General features: G+C 44.8%; 3 protein-coding genes across 6 annotated transcripts; 1 reads left to right on the top strand and 2 right to left on the bottom strand.

The window, feature by feature from the left end:
• The first annotated feature begins 673 nt into the window (after positions 1-673).
• On the top strand, positions 674-6,704 carry LOC147261488 (phospholipid scramblase 1). Of its 2 annotated transcripts, none has more exons than XM_086203524.1 (8): positions 674-821; positions 1,991-2,267; positions 2,351-2,428; positions 2,505-2,697; positions 4,789-4,900; positions 4,981-5,080; positions 5,168-5,226; positions 5,304-6,704. In XM_086203524.1, exons 1-8 carry the CDS (start codon positions 798-800, stop codon positions 5,328-5,330), a joined length of 870 nt encoding a protein of 289 aa, XP_086059650.1. In that variant the 5' UTR covers positions 674-797; the 3' UTR covers positions 5,331-6,704. The 2 variants fall into 2 exon arrangements, with proteins under 2 accessions (XP_086059650.1, XP_086059649.1); XM_086203523.1 differs by having other exon boundaries at positions 1,961-2,267.
• On the bottom strand, positions 6,013-11,390 carry eif4e2 (eukaryotic translation initiation factor 4E family member 2). Of its 2 annotated transcripts, none has more exons than XM_086203526.1 (8): positions 10,970-11,390; positions 9,335-9,446; positions 9,110-9,244; positions 8,897-9,001; positions 8,661-8,813; positions 8,436-8,576; positions 7,198-7,273; positions 6,013-7,111 (listed from the first exon to the last, which is right to left on the bottom strand). In XM_086203526.1, exons 1-7 carry the CDS (start codon positions 10,987-10,989, stop codon positions 7,238-7,240), a joined length of 702 nt encoding a protein of 233 aa, XP_086059652.1. In that variant the 5' UTR covers positions 10,990-11,390; the 3' UTR covers positions 6,013-7,111; positions 7,198-7,237. The 2 variants fall into 2 exon arrangements, with proteins under 2 accessions (XP_086059652.1, XP_086059651.1); XM_086203525.1 differs by having other exon boundaries at positions 8,440-8,576; positions 10,970-11,383.
• A 635-nt stretch (positions 11,391-12,025) lies between these two features.
• capn10 (calpain 10) lies at positions 12,026-20,735 on the bottom strand. Of its 2 annotated transcripts, none has more exons than XM_086203522.1 (13): positions 20,375-20,735; positions 19,916-20,157; positions 18,341-18,472; positions 18,067-18,263; positions 17,729-17,958; positions 17,506-17,647; positions 17,160-17,326; positions 16,806-17,062; positions 16,514-16,716; positions 15,453-15,708; positions 14,008-14,198; positions 13,862-13,907; positions 12,026-13,319 (listed from the first exon to the last, which is right to left on the bottom strand). In XM_086203522.1, exons 2-13 carry the CDS (start codon positions 20,102-20,104, stop codon positions 13,290-13,292), a joined length of 2,040 nt encoding a protein of 679 aa, XP_086059648.1. In that variant the 5' UTR covers positions 20,105-20,157; positions 20,375-20,735; the 3' UTR covers positions 12,026-13,289. The 2 variants fall into 2 exon arrangements, with proteins under 2 accessions (XP_086059648.1, XP_086059647.1); XM_086203521.1 differs by having other exon boundaries at positions 20,441-20,735.
• Positions 20,736-21,149: the final 414 nt, after the last annotated feature.

Here is a 21,149-nt window from a genome sequence, read left to right as displayed (position 1 = left end):
TGCTCATTCACGCTTACAACCGCAAACAACCAACATGCTAGTGCTTGTTAATCGAAGCACAGAAATGAAGGCCGAAAGAAATCGGTTCATTTGGTGGCCTATGGGCTCCAAAAATGAAATAATATGGAGTTTTCCAAACACAAGGTTCAGTTCTACACGCCAAAGGTCTCACCAGTGGAGAAACTGGCATAGACGCCTTTTGTATTGTATATTCTTTTTATTTGTACCTTTTTTTGTATGTATAATTGTGCTGTAATATCCTTTATCTGGACCCAGAGTCTGTGATAACGTTTGATTGATTGTGATTTACAGCCAAATTTTCTGAATGATTGCGTTTATCAATAAAACAACTACTGTGTAACTGACCGTCTCAGAAATGTCTCAGTGTTGCGTTTAATGCTCGAAAAAAAAAATGAAATAGAGAGCACGGACAACCCTTTACCCCCCCCCCCCCCCCAGCACTCCCACCACAGGCCTGGTACACCCCACCTCTGGAAGCAGGATTTCAATTACATGGCTGAGTGGTGCCTTTCTACCCCAACAAAAGGCAGATCCGGCTGGTTGAGATGGCAACAGAGTCCGGGAGGGGGGGCAGTGCCAGGAACAGGAGTGAGATCTCCAGACACACACTCACATTCACAAAGCCAAACACTACTACGTGAATATTCACACACACACACACACACACACACACACACACACACACACAGAGGGTGGTGTTTCAACCCCCTGATCATGACAACACATGAAGGTTTAACTGGTCTCCTCCATCCCAGTTACATTACCTCGGTGTGTGCATGCCTGGAGGTCGACCACAGAAGGTAAGAGGGAGCCTTTAACACTTTATAACACTTTCTTACATCTTTGGGTTCCGTTGCGTAACATTGTATGAGACGAAATGTTGCAGGTCCACTTGTAGTGGTAAATGTTAATGTTATGTTAATGTTAACGGTTAATGTGCCTTACAGATGAATTACAGTCTATCGTCATGACGAGCGGTTACTTCATGAACAGTGTTGAACCCAACTCCAGAATGTCAGTTTGCATTCTAAGATGTTAACGAGGGTAAAAATGAAATCTTGCCAGGTCCCTGATTGATTTCGTAGGAGTCAGAGGATGCAGCTAGTGATTATCTCAGTTTTACCTCTGAGCATAATAAGAATTATTCAAATCCAGCAGTAGCAGTAGTACATATTTTTACCCAGGTAGCGTATTTAGCGCAATGTCAAGTATCTGTACTTTACATAAATATTAGCATTTCAGGGGACTTACTTTTACTCCACAACGTATTCTTGATTTGTTACCTTAATAGAGAAAAACTTTGCATACAAGCATGATGAAGCAAAACATGATGAAGATGATGAACTTTCAAGCTTGAGGCCTGACAACAACAACAATCCTGCACACCAAGAGTACATGAGTAGAGCAGTAGCACTGGAACACACAGCACTCCATTACTGAACGCTCCCATCACTAGAATCATGTAGAGGATCCAGTACAATATGTACTTTTCCTTTGCAATATAAGTCATTATCAAGTACTATAAAACCTGGGTATTTCTACATGAACTTCTGTCCGTGTACTTCTTCCAGCGCTGTTAGAATACAGCAGCCACAGAGGGTTGAATCAATGTTGAGTTGGGCATCATGTGACATGGCTTAGTACTCATGGGTCACAAACACTGGTCTTGTCCACCAGCTTCCGATAAACATTTCCTCATGATGAAGAAAACACGGTGTTGCTGAAAATCTTGAAACATGTCTGCGTATATGATATTCAGGAAATACCCAGCATAGCAAGCTTCTATTATTGTAGTCGTGCATTTCACCTCTTTCACTCAGGCTGATGGTTTTCCAAGACGTGCGTGTACCTGCCGCAGTACTCATTTACATCACTAAATTATTTATTATTATATATTGTAAGTGCACTTCTCAGCTCTATATCCTTTTTGCATCTGTAGTTTTACACCATGTCTGTGGTGACCCATCAGCCTCTTCCCTTTGGTCAACTGGAGCGAGAGAAGCACATCCGCATGATCTTCAGAGCTTTCCAGAACAGGTGTGATCCTTCCTGTGAGTGCCACTCTCGCTCACCTGGACCCAGAGACCATGAAACACCCCCTGACTGGGAATCAGGCTTGGCTCCGGTGATGGCGAACATGCAGTTGCCAGGAAAACTGAGGACTGGGACGGAGGAGCGACAAGTATTTTTGGGTGTGTTGGATCCAGTCAGTCAGATTCATATCACTGCTAGACCAGAGCTGCAAGGTCAGTAGGAATGTTCGGTTGGTGTTTTATCTGTGCGCAGTTCATCACTCCGTTCACCTCAAGTGAGTGAATACTGATCGTAGGTCCCCAGTGTGTTCCCCAAAGGATCTACAGCATCGCTACAGGAGCCAGCAGGTCCCAGTTGTTCGTGGCTGTGGAAGGTAGTACTCTGAGCTGAGATCACCCAGCGCCCCCGTGTTCGGTCATCTCATCTCAATAATCTGTCCTTCCTGTCAGAGAGTTCGTGTCTGTGCCTCCAGTGCTGTGGTCCAGCTCGGGCTTACTCCTTGCAGGGGTTCGACTGCCACGGCCACCAGGTGTTTTATTTTGAAAGGCCGCTAAGGGTGGATGCCTGCTGCTTTGGTTGCTGCCTGATGGAGCTGAGGGCCTATACACCTCAAAAACAACTTATAGGCACTGTATGCCAAAGGTAGGAACCCCCCCAACCCCCCAATAGATCTACTTCAATTGTTCTTAGTGATGTTTCATGCAACATATAATCTTACTATAGAGAGATAATTACTCGAGTTAATTGTGACAGTTCTATTAAGCCACATTCTGATGAAAAGTGGCAGCACAGGCAAGAGTCACAGTCTGAGCACAACTGTAATCAGACGTTCATCCTCCACGAGCTGTGGCAAGATATTTATTGTGTTTTTGCGTCATAAATAAAGAAGATCTATGGAAACAAGTTATTTCTGAAGTTCCAGTTCCCTTAAAAGACTCAAAGATGAGTAAGTCCTGTCCCTTAATATTTTTGATACCAACTTAAGCAGCGGTTAGAGGCCCTGAAACAAGTCTTTCAATAATCTTTCTGTCAAAATGGCAGATTTTTTTTTCAAGCATAGGTGACCATTTGGACACGAAGGTGGTGGAGCACCTCCGTCGTGGCAGCACTTTATAGATCTCAACTTAGCCACACCCCCTCACCCATACCCTGCCCATCCCTGATTAAACTCTAAATGGGATCATAAGTAAAAAAAAAACCCAAAAAACTCTAAACTAGTGACAGACAAAATGAGATCATCAGGAAATGTAGACTGAAGAAATAAATCAACCAAAGGCATCAACCCCTGCTGGCCATTCAGAAGAATGCAGGCAAATGACATTTCAATGTCGCCATCACTTTTTAGGACCAGAAAGTAAAACAATCCCCATTTTTTTTACAGTCTACAAGTATTTGTCCGTCTGTGCTTTCCACGTTTATGTAAAACACGCTTATCTATATCTTAACAGGGTAAAAAGACAGGCCTGCTTCAAAGTCAGATGCAAAATCAACTGTGATTGATCCACTCTATTAATCTGCACCACGCTAAACAGAATAAGGCTGGCATCGTCTTTACCTGGTTAGTAAGGCACTGCTGCAGAGAGGACTTCCTTTCAAGGTTTTTCTCTTTGTGGTAGCATCATGACCGTGAACAGGTGTGTAGCAGAGATAACAATGAAGGCACAGTTTTAGCTGGGTGTGGTCCAATCTTGATTGTCAAGAGTAGGGGGCCAGGGGGCACCCCGGTGGCGCATCGGTTAAGCGCATACCATGCGGGCCAAGACTGCGCAGAGAACCAGCCATCAATTTTTGGCTCTGCGTGTCATCCCCCCCCCCCAACCTTTTGTCGTTTCTTCACGATAAACTATCTAATAAAAAGACTGAAAAAAAATCTTTAAAAAAGAAAAAGAGTAGAGGGCAAGGAAACAAGAAAGAGGCCACTGACTCACATGTATATCACACGTGTAAAAATGAGTATTGAGCACTAGATTGTGGGGACAGTTGGAGGGGAACAGAATCTCATTTGCGAAGCTCAAATTAACAGACCTTCATCTGTCTACTAAAGTAAAAGCACCTATTAACCCTTCCAGTCCTTTCAACCGAATGGTGCACCAGCTGTGCAAACTTGACACTGGCGAACTGAAGTTGTCATGTGAGGCATTTTTCCATGTCAGTCCTGCCGCTGGCCAGCCTGAGCTCGCGGAGATGCCGGGTCCCGTCTGTAAATAGCAGTGAGCCCCACTTAACTCCAGCGTGGTCTAAACCTGGAAAGAGTTAATGCACAAAACAGCTGTTTACACGGAGCCACAGAGACAGCACTGAACCGGCATCAGAGGGAAGGAATGCAGCCTCTTTCTTAATGGGAATGTTGCCTAATGGGAGGAATAACAGCACCCAAATATTCCCCTGCTTCATCTGGCCTAAATCCGACTCCGGGGCTAGCAGGGGTGCTGTTGTGTGTCAGATTTAGAGTTTTCCAGAAGTGTCTAATTAAGACATAACTGGCTGAGGTTCCAATGCCAAGTAATCTACTTGGTCTAAATATTCTCTCAGTGGTGCTGAATAAAGCCTGCCCCAATTTGAACTCTTCTGACACCAAGCAAACAATGGCGTTGGTACTGCAGAACCATGACAGCTGAAAATGTGATCAACCAAGCATCAAGGCCGCGCTGCGCCACCGAGGGAAGTGGCTGCCAGTTTGCTTATTGCATGATTACGTAAGGAGATGGGTTAAGCGTCTGTGCGTCTGTCCAGGTGGAGCATGTTCACTCCTCTGCTTGAAGTGACGGACTCTGAGGGAGCTGCCAGCGTCAGGATCCAGGGCTCCTGCTGCCCGTGTCGCTGCCTCTCCAACCAGCAGTTCCAGGTCTTATTCACACAACATAGGTCTATATAACCGTATTACCAGACATGTTTGGTAGTTCTTGGTTTTTAACTATGCATCAGATCATCTCCAATATTGGTGAGAACATTGGCACGATATGGAAGAAATGGCCAGGCTTCAATGACGAACGGAACATGGACCATGAATATTTTGGCCTGGAGGGTGAGTTGAGATATTTATTTCACTAATGAAGGCCTCATTAAGAAAATAAATAAATAAATCTTATACGCAAATATTTCGATCCCTTAGTGCCACTGGGTATGGAATCACAGATGAAACTGTTGCTTCTAGCAGCCACATTCTTACTGGTGAGCAACTGTTTTTCACAGTTATAGGGAAGTTTGTGATGATGTAATTATAATCTCTTCTCATTTTCTCTTTCCAGAATCACATGTTCTTTGAGATGAGCTGATTCATGACGAGCGAGTGAGCTACACTACAGCGGAGCGTCACTCCTACGGCGGACACATGCATCTGTCATTATAACTGAGTAGCTGATGACCAAGCAGTAGAACGAACTTGAATAAAAATATCTATGTAGTGTAAAACTAAAGAGCTCCAGAATGACCACATTATACTTTGTTGTCACACTTTCATTCCTGGGTCCAGAATATCACTTGCTCGAATGGCTGCATTTTCATGACTTGTGCAAGGCCTGTTATTGATCAATTGTGACGATACAAAACCTCTCGTCTCTTAATTTAGCCAACTTTGTTCTCTGATTTACTACATGCTAGTCCATGCCCACCCCTTTAGCCCCAATGATGCCACTTATTAAGGGCAGGGACATCGGTTGGTGATGACAAAAACAAACCCTCCTGCAACAATTTCTTGACATCAATCGCTGGCTTTGATCTCAGTTTTTATGACTGCCATCTCAGACCCAGGCTGTTTGTCTAGGGCTGTGGATATAAAGGAGCCATATAAAAACACAAGTATCTATGTCATCTGCATCTGTGGATAAATCTAATGAGTGAGAGTGAAAAGGCCACGACAGGGCGACAGCAGGCGAGCGTGGCAGAGCGAAGTGGAACCTGAATGTCGTTCAGCTCCATTATCCGCTTTGTTTCTTCAAAAAAGTGACGCTGAAACAGTTTAGCAGCAGATGCATATTCGACATTTATTGCTATAATCCATCAGGTGTTCATCCAATAGTGCTTCTTGACTGTTGACACACACCTGCACACATCATCACACCACCATAGAGGGCAGCGTTACAGTTTTTCAACAAACTATAGGCGCTTTACTGAATGGTTCAAACGAAAAGAAAACACTCCCAAGGCGTTGATTAAAAACTGTAACACACCCCGATCCTGGGCCCAGCTTCATTTCTTCCACTACAAAATGGGGGTATAGTGAAGGCCAGTGTTTCAGACCTTACACATTGATCTTGGGGGCATTAAAACAAAGCCCGTCCCTCAGATTCATTGACGGGAGGGTTAGAGACAAAACTGACAGTAGGGAAACCTGGTTCGGGTCAGGCTCGAGGCCAGGCACAGTGATTTAGGCAGCTTGGCAGTCCATTCATAAGATGGCGGGCTATACAACCTTCTGCCCAACACATGATGGTCCTCCTCTTTTGGGATTCTGATTCCAGGTCAAAGATGGAGAATCTTTGTTGATTCAATTCACTGATCTTTGAGATGGACTGTATTTACAAATATATTATACACAATAATAGTAGAAATTCTAGTTCAAAATGACCAGAGGAAATGTTGTTAAAATACAGCACAGTAATAAAATAATGTCTACCTGCAACCCTGTCTGAGTCCCAATAAAAGAGTAAACAGAAGGAAGTGTGATGTCGTATTGAACAATAAAATTCAGGTCAAGATTTGGTTTGGATGTAGTTTGTCACTTTGTCAACAGCTTTTGACCAAATCGGCCAACACCAGTCAGGTGGCTTCCCTCTGGTGGCAAGTTCAACGTTACAACTTGCAACTAAAAAAAAGGAAGGAAAACAAAAAAAGCTAAATCTGAGGCTTCCGTCTGGTTGATTAAAAGAACGCAGATTTTTCTCTTCGGCTCGGTTCAGCGTTCAGCTGAATGGGTTCATTTCCAAGCTGAAGCAAAGAAGGAATGGTCTTCTCGTCTCTGTTCCTGACCGTCGCTCTGTCTTCAAATTACACAGTGCCAATCCACGCTGAGACATCCTTCCCTGGACTCGTCATCCCGTTGAACATATACACACACCTGTGCAGCACACAAGAACACGATGTCGCAGGAATAAATTAGAAACTGTGCCAGCAATTTAGCTAGCAAACAAAAGCAGTTCCTACCCTTGCAGAGGTTTGTCGAGCCAGGAGCTAACGTCCGCCGCTAGCATTCACCAGACCATGGAAGTCTTCCCAGGCTCTGCAAACAGAGGGCAGCTCATTCACAGTAATATAGACAAGTGCTTATAGACCCTTCTAACAGACATTCCCCACGGTCTCCATTCACCACAAAGACCAAACCTGGACTACAGACACACCAACTTTTTCAGAAATGTATCATCCTCCCCAGAGTCAGACAAGAAGACAGATACTCATCTCTCCTGCATGTGTGCATTAGGAAGCTGGCTGCTAGTGAGCTTAGCACAATAAATATTTATGGATGTGAACTGTTAGCATAACTCTGTCATCAAATAGATCAGGATCGTGGTTTGTCCAGAACTAATCCTCCTCATCCTCTCATACAAAGTAAGTCACGATTCCCAGCAGCAGTCCCCCTTCAAGCTATCAACTAATGTTTGGTTTTGTTGGCCAAATTTACAAAGGGGTTTTTGAGATGCTGCGTGAAATCACTGCACAGAGTCTGGAAAGTAGTTCTGGCTATGTCTTTGATTATAAAATCACAAGATCTTAAGTTTGTGAGAAATAACTGATACTACACACGACACAAATTATGTCAATGCAGGCAAAGGCTGTTTTGGACTTCTGATGGAGTTAAAACTTCCCATCCATGACCATTCATATGCTAAGCTAACTAGCGGTCAGCAGGTCTCAGAGGAGAGAAGGTTATCTCTGGTCTCGTCCGGCTCTAAGGAGGATCACAAGTAAGCATACACCTCCCAGAAAAAGCATGGCATGTTTCCTTCACTGAAAATGTTCACATCTGCATCAAAATGTACTTCTTACTATTCTCTTATATTTCACTTTTGCTTCTTAAAACTCATGAACCCGTGAAAAAATAAAACAGAACAGGCTGTGTCCCCTTATCATAGCAGCAACACTTCTTAGCTATTTTAAGAAACATCCTCGGATTCAAAATATTTCAAGTTCAATAGAGCAGAGAAAAACAGTGCATTGCATTTAAGAGGCTGCAACAAAGAGATATTAGCCATTTGTCGCAAGTGATTGAACAGTTGGATCCATTAATGAGCCAGTTGGTAGCTGTGCGATACATAAGCAGGGTTTGATAGGATTATACCTGTGGCTGCATCACTAACGTATCATGGGTGAGAGAATATCAGCTTAGTGAGCATGCATTGCGTCGTGTTTGTGTGAGAGGAATTAAAAAAACGGAGGAGACATACATACTTAATGCTGTCTGTGTGTGTCTTGTACTCCATGATGGTGTTGGGAGGCAGGTTGAGAACGCGACGCAGTGTGTCTCTGATGCGGGCCGTTGTCGCCTGGTCACTCGCGGTTTTGTTCCAGATGGAGATGATGTCCTCCTGCGGATGAGAACCAGAGGGAGCACGTCTAAGTGTACTGAAGGAGGAGGCGCACAAGGAAATGATAATCAGGTGTTTTAGTACCTGGAAGCGTACTGATACGACAGCCCCGCAGATCTCCTCCCCAACCATGAACTGTTCCCCAAGCATGGCCAGGATCAAGTTCTCCCAGCACCGAGACGCCAGACCTTTCCTCAGCCGGATGATCCACTTCCCACCCATCTTATTGGCATCATCCTGAACACAGCACATTAAGAAAAAAATACAAAAATCAACCAGATTCAACAGAGCGAAATCATCCTTCTCCAACAAGTACCCACCTCCCACATTGGTTTAATGCCTTCCTTGAAGAGATGGAAGTCACTATGTCCGGTTAAGTCACCTGGCCTGATCATGTGACTATAGAAACGCCAGAACTGCTCCACCTGGGGAAGGAGAGGAAATCCCAATCAATGGCTGTGGAGGGAGTCAGCAGACACTTTCATTCGTCGATGTGGGCCGAGAGGATAAAACTAATCCCAGAAGTGACTGACCGAGGCGAAGCTGCCGATCTGTTTGATGTTCTGTTCGTAGCTCTGGGTGCTGGCTGGTCTCCCTGGAGTCCGTCTGGAGTACCAGAAGGTGTAGTTGTATTGGAGAGGGTGCTCTCCTGCCCCCGGCACCACCATCTACAAACCAGAGGAAAGCTGACACACTCATATCTTTACATTCAAGGACGCACTTAAAAAAAAAACACTACTTTGACACTGCAGGCTCACCTTCTTCTTGGAGGAGTTCTGTTCCTTGTCTTCATCTTCAATTTTTTCCTTCTCACCGTCTTTCGGTGAGCCTTGGTCCTGCTCGTGATCTCCACTGTCATCATCTTTCAGACTGGATTTGATGGAAACAAACAATTCACCCACTTGTGTTTAAATTAGAGCAGAATCGGTCGCAACACAACAGCCCCGCCATTCATTAAATCGTCATCAATTGTTGTACGCCCGTTTGTCTTAATGAGGAGTGCAAATGTATTATTTTGATGCTATATTATTACTTGTGTGTTGTCGAAGGAGGAATTATTGTCTCTCCTTCTGCCCAGGATCATTATACCTAAGTGGAAAGGTGAACAGAATACACAGCAACTTCTCAAGTCCAGTAACATTTATTTTGGCACAAAGAGAGGAGATACAGAGTCGGCACTGAGACTTCAGTCTAATCACCTTAAGGATGGAGTAGAAGAAGCCCTGATGTCCGGGTCACACAGTCTTTTACACTCTCTTGGCTCCACCCACGCAGGGGGGACCACATCCTCCTAGTGTTTCTGTATTTTTTCACATGTGTGGCCAATCCGGCTCTACCTGGCCAAGAATAGGTGAGTTTGTGAGTGTGGCGCGTTCCAATTTGATGTGCAAGCTGTGCTAACAGGAAACACTAAATTAAAATGTGGCAAAGCATGACAGGAGCTCTTCCTGTTTTTGGAAGCATGACAATACATGCAGGATTATCCAACAGTGTTTGATATTAACTTGATATTACCCTTCGCTACATTTCATAAACTTGTAGCATCAAAAGTGTTTTAAGGTTCAAAAACATTTTCAGTGAAAAATATCCATCACTTATTCATGCATTTGTGAAAAACTTTCAGAGAAATTTAATGAACAGAGACATCAAGTCAGATTTTAGCATATATTTTACTGAAATTAGCTGTGAGCTACGTGGGTTTTACAAAACATTAATATATATAACAGTAAATCAATACTAGCCAAATGAGATAATACTTTAATATCAATCTTTAGGAATACACTTCTCATGACTTTTCCGCAATCTTGTTTCTTAAAAACCTTTCCAGGCGTGTAAGTTGCCATTTTTTTAAAATTCCATCAAGAAAATTTCTTCCAAAAGTATCACTGGAGCACTATTTTATCACAGTGCGTTAGTTTGAGTTGGACGATGTTTAAGTGCACACCTGCAGCGAGTGGCCTGAACGTTAGTAGCCTTCGGCACATTAGAAACTATGTACCCATGTTTAGCGGGCGTGGGAGTGGAGTTTAAGCCGAGCTTGTACGCACTTTCCCCCGCCACTAAACTACTACCACGCCGTGGATGCGGGGCCTAGTTGAGTTCCGCCCGGATGAGCTAAAGCTAACAACACAGCTAATTTCCTGAAATACTACGTGAGTTTCTTTCTGTTGCTGTTTCGCTCCTTCAAAAACGCATTCGTGTACGCGGACTTGTCCCCCGTGTGGGTTTATAGGCGCAGCGCGCATGCAGGACCATGCATTTTACTGACACACCTCTCATTTTAAACGCAACAGGGTACATGAACGTTTCGCTTCCCTGTCAATTTACAACCCAACTGGGACCCCCCTCTCCTCTCTCACGTAGTAATTGCACAGAAACCCTTTACTACTCACGCGTCAAATTTGTTGTTCATTATTTTCTGGGTGCAAGCCTTTCGGAGTCCGACCACAGCCTCCTGTCCTGAATTCCGCAGCCAGGCACGGAGGCGCGTATCGTAGTGTCGGGAACGCGCACGCCGCTTGGTTGTTGGGCCTCTTTGCTCATGGTGACAGTTTTGCGGTCTTTTCACTAAAAGAACAATTACGAACTCGATTCACTTAAGATTTCACTTTTAGGTTAATAGGTGGTTCGGTGTTGCTCGAACAACAGGTTCAAGTGTTCCAAGTTGACGTGTGTTTAAGGAGCAGAGCAATAGGCGACCCTGCCCAGGTTAAAGTTAAAGAGTTCTGAGCGCAAGAAAATTCACTGTGTTATGATTGTGCACTGCCAAAGCCCACTGATGACGCTGGACCCTTCAGTCCGCACATGGTGTCCGGTGCTGCGGAGACCAGTTGATAGCAGGTGATTGAATTTGGGGGGCTGATGTCACAAATCCTCAGATTCGTCTCTGATTTAGAGATCTGAATTTGATGTTTGCTTGATCTCTGACTACTCTCAAGAGTTCAAAATTTGGTTTTGGTTTTTACTTTCATCTCTGACATTGATCTCTGCTGTCTCACTTTGATCTTGGGGCTCCTGTTTTTTTTTTAATCGCTAACTTTGATCTTGGGGCATTTTTTTCCACGACTTTGGTTTTAGGGTTATTACTTTAACAGACTTGTCTCAGAGTTTTGCCTCTGATGTTAGAGGTTCTTACTTCAATCCGATTGGACTCAAATTTGTCTCTTTGATCTGATAACAAACTCTGAAATGTCACAGTAGAACAAAGATATCAAGGGAGTCTCAACTGCCATCTCATGTTTTCGTCCTGCTCTCAAACCAGAAATGACAAAATTCTTTAAGCACCTATTTAAGATGTGGAACAACGTCTCAGAGTTTTCCAGAGACACATTAACAACTTTTTTCTATTGTTTTATTTATCCCGTTACCCACATGACTTTCATATACACATTACAGAGCCACTCTGGAAACTCAATTAAAACCTCTTTACATTAATACCCACCCACCCAATGACCCACTCACAGAGGCGCTAATCAGATACACACATAGATGTGTAATGCACACATACACACACGCACGCACGCACAGTCTCCGCAAAATAGTCTGGCGGCCTCTTCATACACTTTGGCCACCTCTGATGTGCCGCATCCCTTGTTTCATGTCCTCCATCCCTCCGCTTGTCATCTGCTCTTGCGGCCACTTCAAACAGTGGCTCTGTTCAGGTCCGAGCAGAGCCAGGGTCTGAGGGGGGACAGAAAAGGGAGCTGGGGCCTACGCTGCGAAACCAGTTCAACATACTAAGAGTTTTGACAAACTGGTTTGACAAACCCTAACAACTGCAAATGTGCCTGCGCTGACACGACACGGTTATCAACTTCATTCAGTGCAGGGACTTGTTAGTCGGCGAGGTAACTGCAGGTTCAACCCCAAGGTTTTTTTTTCCCCTGGTGTCACTAGGTTGTTCACGTTTCTATGGGTTATATAACAATGGTAACGCTGCTGCACATGTTACCTGCTCTGGAACAAGTTCAGGATAACAGATTATACCATGAAAAATCAGTTCTCTCAGAAAATGACATCTCGATTCATGCAGCATAAATTACCACGGCGATGTGAATCATGGCACTGCTGGGGTTACCTTGCTAACCCACAGATATTGCTATCCTGTGGTGCTCAGGTTTGGGTGTGAACGTTCCATGAGATTCTAGACAAACACTGCACGATTCATCAAGAGCGTCTGGGATTGAGGGATGGGTGTAGCGCTCCGGCATGTTATGGCACGGAGCGGTGGGGTTGGTTTGCTCTGCAGTCGGGGACCATCCCATCGCCCCTTGCTCCCTGTGCTTCTGTAAGGACCTTCATGAGAGGGCCCTTTGTTCTGCTCCGGCAGGCGCATCAGTGAGTGAATGAGCAACAGCAGCGGCGGCCCTCTTCAATGGTGGCTGTTTGTTTACACCAGCCAGTCCCGTCATACTTCATTAGCAGCCCAGCCCACCGACAACCTCTGATGTCCTAATCGCCGATGAGTGTGTGGCTGCCCATCAGTCCTGAGCCTCAGCGGTTGAGGATAAAGGGGTTTCTACGAGTCCCAACACACACTTTCCCACTCTCTTCCAGCCTGCCTTCTCAGCAACTCATGACACACACGCGCACACACGCACACACACACACACACACACACACAAGTCTATGATGATGGGAGTTCTGGTTCTTTCATCATGGGCCAAGACACACAGGGAGGTGAGCCGACGTCAACGGAGCAGCAGCAGAGAGCTAGCTCTGCATCACAGAGACGTGAGAGACCTGCCGCCCAGAGAAACAGCAACACACACGCATTAGTCACTGCTGCCATCTTCTGACCACAAGAACAGACTGAAAAGATCAGAATAAACTAGCCAGCAGGTACTTAAGTGTCTGTTTCAGCAATAAATTATCAGGAAAACAGTGTTTAAAATATCAATGACGATTCCATAATTGACTTTGATCAACAGTTAGTATAGTGGTGCGCAGGAACGAGTTCTCAAACGTCCAGTTATCTGTAAAACAGGGTGTGTGATTAACACATTTTAAGGATCTGTTGTAAATCATAAAATTTGTCAGTAAATACCACACGTTAATTTCAAAGCTTTGAAGTACCTTAAAAACAGCGGTTACTAGCTTACTAGTAGCTAAACAACACTACAGAGGTTTTGGACAGGGGAACCCACGGCGATGCTAACTTCAGAGTTAGCCTACCAAAATACGTCGTCCCTGTGGCGCTAAATTAGGATCGATATAAACAACCAAACCGATGCTAACCCGACTGTTTAGCATCTTTAATTGTGAAGTTCTTCTGGATAACCAACCTCTTGAATGACTCTTCCCAGCATCTCTTGGCTTTTCACAACCTTCCTGAAAGTGACGCAACATGATCGAAGATGTTACCATTATAATAATACTTAGCAATGCATATTTATACTTGCATCATACGTGATCATTACAAGATCCCAACCTGTGTATTTTGCGAGCCAGGCTCAGGGTGAAGTTTGCCGAGCAGTCGGGCTGATAAGTGGAGGGCACTATGGTGTAAGCTCCAGGGGGGAGGCAGCAGGACAGGCTGACGTCCTGAGTGTAGCAGTGGGGGATGCAGTTGGCCACCGGATCCTCTCTGGGTAACATCTCACTGGATTCCCCCTCTGATACCTGGATGCAGGTACAACACACACACACGCACAATGTTTTGTTTCCTGATTATTTTGGTCCTGGTGGATGAGAAGAAAATGGTGTATGGTGGTGGTGGATGACTCCTCATGTGCCTGCAGCACGGGTGTAGGGAGTCATCTTTATCTGTCTCTGTATATGTTTCCTGATAGCGCATTGGAAGTGGGTGTGGTCTTGAACTGGAACTCTTTTTTTTTTTTTTTTTTTTAATTAACAACACAAAGTTTTAATCAACAGTCCAGACCCAGCCTCCACCCTTTGATCCATGGGACAATTTAACAATTTTTTTTCTCATTGTGAATGAGAACTCGTAATAAAGTTAATTGTTGTCGTCTTCCGCTTATTCCTTACTAGTAAGGGTCGCGGGGGGGCTGGAGCCTATCCCAGCACCTACGGGCGAGAGGTGGGGTTCACCCTGGACAGGTCACCAGTCCATCACAGGACCAACACATAGAGACAAACAACCATTCACACTCACAGCCACACCTACGGTCAATTTAGAGTATCAATCAGCCTCGTCCCCTCTTGATGTCTTTGGACTGTGGGAGGAAGCTGGAGTACCAGAGAGAACCCACACAGGAACAGGGAGAACATGGAGACTCACACAGAAAGATCCCGTGCTGGAGCCGGGACTCGAACCCAGAACCTTCTTGCTGTGAGGCCACAGTGCTAACCACTGCACCACCATGCAGCCCTATAAAGTTGATCTTTTTGTTCAAATTCTAGTTTTTTGCCCTTCCTTCAAATAATTTTCTATCTTTCTTAAATAAAAACTTTCTGTTGCAAATGAAAATACTGACAGACTTAAAGAACATCTTTTGTGTGTTGTGGTTGGAGGTCGTTTGGTCCTACAACAAAAACTACTAGTTCTGGGCTTTGCTTGATATACAGATTTGTGTGTTTTGAAGGAAATGCAGCAGACAGAACATCTCACTATCTTCAAATGCTCTCAGGAAGCTCTGCTAGTTTGTCTGTAAACAACGTGCAGAGGGCGGGGCTTGGATTCTTATCCCTTATATTTGTCCTCTTCTTCTAGGATTCATGTGCTCCATCGCCACATGGTTGTATGTCAGTTTTTTCATGGCAGCGTTGATCTGAACCACTCACAGCCAGAAATGTAAAAATCTAACGCCTAATTTCAAACCAAATAAAAGCCTGTTAGAAATTATTCAAAAAGTCAAAAAGACCAAGTTCCACACTGTACAGATAATGATTCTGCCTTTCTGACTGACTGACCTTGTAGACGTGGAAGCCAATAGGGTGGAGATGAGTGTCAGGGACGCTCTGATGCAGGGTAATCCTGACATTAATCCCTGCCGTCACCGCTGGCTCATCACACACTGTAAAAGGGAAGCGAGGGTTCTGCCAGTGAGAGAGGAAGTTCCTGCTTCCTCCGGCCGTGCTTCCCTCCATCCACGAGCCCCGGAAAGAACTGGTCTCCCATTCTCCATCTGTAGCTAGTGGCAGTGAAGGTGCTGGGCTTTTCAGGGCACTGCGTCACAGCAGATTAATTCCATTTGGAAACACAATAATATCATCAGAAACACTTCAAAACACCACAGCAGGAAGGTCAATCTCTGTATTGAGTGTGTGAGCTGAGGGTTTGTTTCCTGTAGCTGAAAATGCCTCATTTAGTCGTTTAAAATTCTTTTTAAACTGACAACAAGCGGGTGTCACTCTTGATTTATGCTAATTTATGTCTGTTCTAAGGTATTATGTAAACTAACACCCTCATAATTGTGATGTCAAAGTAATATCTGTTGCGTATGAATGAAGAGACCAGATCCTCAAATAATCTTAATCTTGTATGTTTTAAGGACCAGTGTGTAGCATTTACTGGCATCAAGTTGTGAGGTCACATTTAACAGGTTACCACACCCCCACCCCCCACCCCACCTGCATTCCAGTCAATTATATTTTAACATAAAAGGTATTTGCAAGGGGTTTATGTGTACTGTGTAAAAAGATTTTGACCAATTAATTGTTAATTAACTGAATAGCTTAGCATTAGCATCTACTTGTGCACCACTGTGCACAGTGAAGCTAAAACCTCCAACTGAAGGAACAAGATAAACACGTCAACAATTAATCTGTTTTTCAAAAGAGTTTGGCAAATTAAATGATGATGTCACTGACCACGGGTCTGTTTGTCTGTTCAACAATGTTGTATTGTTTTGAGTGAATACGTAGTTTAAATTGAACATTATCTGATACCAGCTAGTTTGATTTACCAGTGTGAGGGAAGCATTTACATAAAAACATGACCTGACCATGACAGATTATTAGATGTCTGGTACCTGAGGGATGAGGAAGAGGCGGAGAAGACCCTGATGAGGAAGCGGGCCTCGGCTCCTGGCTGGTAGGTGCTGGGGATCAGTAGGTAGTATCCAGGCTGCAGCTGCCCATGGAGCACCGCCTCTCTCTCGTAAGTGTGGCAGTGAGTAGAAGCACAAGGAGGCTTGTTTAAGATCCGGCTCAGATTGAAACGCTTCTTTTCCACCTGGTGGCAAAATGTCCCGACAGTGTGTGAATAGATGTGTTCCATGAGGAATCTTTGACACACATTTCCAGGTGCGTGAGGGCACAAACCTTCCACATGTGCAGAGCGATGGCGTGGTAGTGCTGGTGCGTCGTGTTCTTGCTGTCATCAAGAGGCATTTGTGCATATTTTTCAGATTTTCTGCGTTTCCTGTGCTGCAGCAAGGATACCAGCACCTCTCCTCCCTCGTTCATCCTGAGCCAAAACTTGGGGTTGCTGCTGTAGCTGCTGCTATTTCGACTCCCACCGGAGGAGAAGCCTCTCACCCACCGGCCAGCAAGCTGATGGCTGTGAATCAGTGGATTTCCTGTTTGGGAGCCATTAACAGGGTGGATAGATGCACCAAGAACCGCACCGAATAATAAACAATGTGAAACCTTTTGCAGGATAAGGGAATTAATTACCAGTATATATACTTTGCAGGTGTCCCTCTTTATTGACAGGGTAGCCTACAGTGACATCATCAAATAGGGACAGGAACTCAGTTTCGTCCAGCCAGGACTCGCCCTCTGCCACCCGAGCTTGAAGATCCAACACACAGCCGGATTCGATAGAGCTCCATCCCACACCACTGCAAAGACACACTCCATGACTCTGTCCCACCCTCCTTCTCTCACACACACACAGACACACTCATATCACCCTATTTGTGATTTCACTCAGACTTCTTACTATATCTTATAATAATGTTGATATATTTGAACTCATTTATTATAATTTTGTCATGTACACACACATGCAGGAGTATACCCCTCTATCCAGGCTCCACCCCAGCAGCATCTTCCCCAGGGGTTTCTGATTCGGAGAAGTCTAACTTCATTCCCTGAGGCCATCTTCACATCCAACCACTCCATGACAGCGAGAGCATGGTGCTGACCCGGCTCAGCGCCACCTAAAATGGGTTAAAAAAGGAGAGACTGTCAGGAAAAAAAGAAGGATCAACATTATTGACATCTGCAAAGATCGAACGGACCTCCAGGGCTGCTGTGCGTGGAGCAGCTGAGTACGCAGGAGTCTTTCACAGGGTATAGAAGGTTCAGGTCCGGCCTTCTCCTCCTGATCTGATCACTGTCCTGTTCTGGTCTCTGCTCCTCCTCTGACCCACAGTCTGCCAAGCTCCAGCACTCAGCCAGGCCACCAGTCAAGTCCACCAAGGCCTCGGACACCTGCCCTGCCCACAGCAGCTCATAGGAGCCATGGAACCTGACGTGCACGGATGAAGCAATAATTAAGGTTTCCAAAATTCTCTCTGTGCAGTTTTGGTGATGTATAACAGCGTTATATGACAGGACTATTACCCATGCTACTTACTTGGCATAGGCCTTCTCCAACAGAGCTACCCAGAAGGCACTGGGGGAGAGGCAGCGTGAGAAGCAGAGCGCTGAATTGATACAGGGCAGGCGGTCATCGATGGTCACGGCTGTCCAGTATCCCTGCTGCCAAAACTGAAACCGGAAGGAGCCCTTGTACCCCCTGTCACCCCACTGAGGCTGGTCTGGCGGCAGCACCTATGAGAGAACACTGATGAAGCACCGATGAAGCACTGAACACACTTGATGACAGCGAAAACAGACAGGACACCTACCTGGTTCAGCAGATGCCTGTTCTTGACCAGGACGGAGCAGGCGCAGAGAAACCAGCAGTCTCCCAACAGGCCTTGTTTAGCATGACCCAGGTCGATAGCGTCGGGGAAGAGAGCCGGTGACCCGCAGATCTCCTGCAGGAGTGAGACTGGATTAAAAGCAATACTTCAGCACTGACATTACCTGTCAGGTGCTCACACTTATGTGTCTTGAACTCAGATTTTTCCTGCCTTCATGACTTCTTGATGACCCAAGAATGTCTTAGATTCAAGATAAAAAATATGGAGCTGGCTTTTAAAGAAATGATGCAGGATGATTCTTGTCACATGGTTTTCATTGTCTTGCTGCGGACCGATTTGCAAGGGTGCTTGGGGAGCTTCAGGCTGCTCACTGACATCATTGATGGTATCTCCCACATCAGTGATGCAGGAAGACTGTGCCCTCACCAGACAAGCCTCACATGTCCCAGGAATGCGAGGAACAAAGAACAAGTTCCCAGCTCCATTGTTTTGTGTTTTTTTTTGTTTGGAAATTTCTCGTTAATGATTACCTGATATTTTAATAATTTTGGAGCCTTTTTATAAGGTCCCCAATGGTACCTTTTTTCATGTTATGTGACATTGCATATTAGGGGCAGCACGGTGGTGCAGTGGTCAGCACTGTCGCCTCACAACAAGAAGGTTCTGGGTTCAAGTCCCGGCTCCATCACAGGATCTTTCTGTGTGAGTCTCCATGTTCTCCCTGTTCCTGTGTGGGTTCTCTCTGGTACTCCAGCTTCCTCCCACAGTCCAAAGACATCAAGAGAGGACGAGGCTGATTGATACTCTAAATTGACTGTAGGTGTGACTGTGAGTGTGAACGGTTGACCTGTCCAGGGTGAACCCCACCTCTCGCCCGTTGATGCTGGGCTCCAGCCCCCCCCCACAATCCTTAATGTAGGAATAAGCGGAAGAAAATGGATGGATGGATGTTCTAGGATTAACCTTAGATTACAGATTATTTTTTTATTTGATACAATTTTGGATCACTATTTAAACCTTTTTTTTTATCATTGTCACTTTTCTGCCACTGTACTCACTGTCGGAACCTTAGTTGCAAATTTTGTTCCGTTTACATGAAATCACGTCTTTAGAATGACCATAAATGAACTGTTAACAGTGAATTACACATATTGTGTCACGTCTTCTTTTGGACAAGAGGACCATTAGCTTTAAAGCTAAGCTAAGTGAACCGGGAGGTAAAAACATTTTCACGAGCTCAAGACACCTATTTTTGAGTACTAAATGCATTTTTCGGGTGACATATTGCTTTCAGTTACTTTATTGAAGGTAGACAAAACTCTACATTCAATGGCTTGAAAATGGCGTTCTCAGCAAAGGCGTCGGGTGGTGTGAAAATAACAAATCTGTTTGATAGACAAATCTCGTCAGGGACAACCTTGAGTTGAAGGTTAGGCATGTGATAAGAAGAATTCCCAAGCTCACGCAACGGTTTGAAAGACTTCAAACACACAACATCAAAACAAAGACAGAAATGCAGAGTGGACTTTCCCACTTCCTCTTGGCGTTGAATCAAACCTGCGGACGTCGCCAGGTGATGCAGTCCTGCAGCCCGGCGATGGGCGTGGAGCTGTCAGACAACAGGGACGTGTCGTCAGGGGGGAAGTCCTGGTCCACGAACAGAGCGTCCCCTCCACACGGGGCCCTCCACTCCTCCGCCTTCATGACTCCTCTGGACTTGGACCTGGAGGGCTCCTTGTGTGTCATGAGTGTTCTCAGCCGCCTGTGACCATCCTCAACACCTCCATGCACATTTCACACTAATGATACACAAACAAAGCTTTTAAAACTTACAAAAGCACATACATTATGCAGTCTTTCACCTCTAATAACAACTGTAATTACACTTATTCTTGATATGTAATAAAATTGTAATAATATGTCATACTCAAGGGAACTACATTCAGTATTAGCCTGGTGGTGACAGTTTACTTTTTATTTTACCCACTTAGCACCACCACAATAAGAAGAGCATACCAGTAGAGTTGAAGGAGCTTCTTTCTTATGATGTCACTCATGTCAGGTTGTTATCAGTCCTCTTACCTGGCTCCTCTTATAAGCATCTTGCCCCTCGTTACTGTCATTCTTCTTGATAACATAGCGGCTAGCTGTTAGCTATTGTTAGCTTGCAGCAAATCATGTGTAGCATCTCCGCGAGGATTCATATTATCATAATTTCAGAGGAATCACCACATTCAGGAGTTCCTATCTAAAAGCGAGGGATATTTCGTTTTGAAAAGGGATATATTCAAACCAGACATGTCACAATTAGTCGTTTCTCTTCCGCTCGGACACTCAATCCACTCATGAAGTGAATCCTTCCTGTGCAGTTGACCACGGCCGCCACCTACTGGCGGTACAGTGTATTACAGGAGAACAATTCCCATCTGAAACTGATGCAGGCTGTCACTGCTATAAATCTGACATCCATTAATTAAGGCTGTAAATTTAATTTAGCTGACTGCTGTTGAATTGTTTTGCATTATACCAAGAGGTGTTTAATATATTTGGTGATTCTAGTTTCAACAAAAGCTAAATATTGTAACTTTCTCCATGACAGGATTTAATGTGTGGCTGTTGAACGCATTCGTTGCTCGTCCGCCTGTCCTGGGAGAAGGATCCCTCCTCTGAGGCTCTCTCCTCCATTTTTCCTGTCTGAAAATGGCATTTTTTGGGGTTGTTTTTCTCCCTTGAAATAAGAGTGTTGTTCCCTGTACATAAAGTCTAGTGTAATTTCTGCCTGTGTGAATAA

The sequence above is a fragment of the Aulostomus chinensis genome, chromosome 5 (genome assembly GCF_037954235.1).
Source record: "Aulostomus chinensis isolate RoL2024-O1b breed Wild chromosome 5, RoL_Achi_v1.0, whole genome shotgun sequence".
NCBI classification, from domain to species: Eukaryota; Metazoa; Chordata; class Actinopteri; order Syngnathiformes; family Aulostomidae; genus Aulostomus; species Aulostomus chinensis.
The sequence above is the reverse complement of the archived record's forward strand: the minus strand, read 5'-3'. Positions and strand labels throughout refer to the sequence as shown.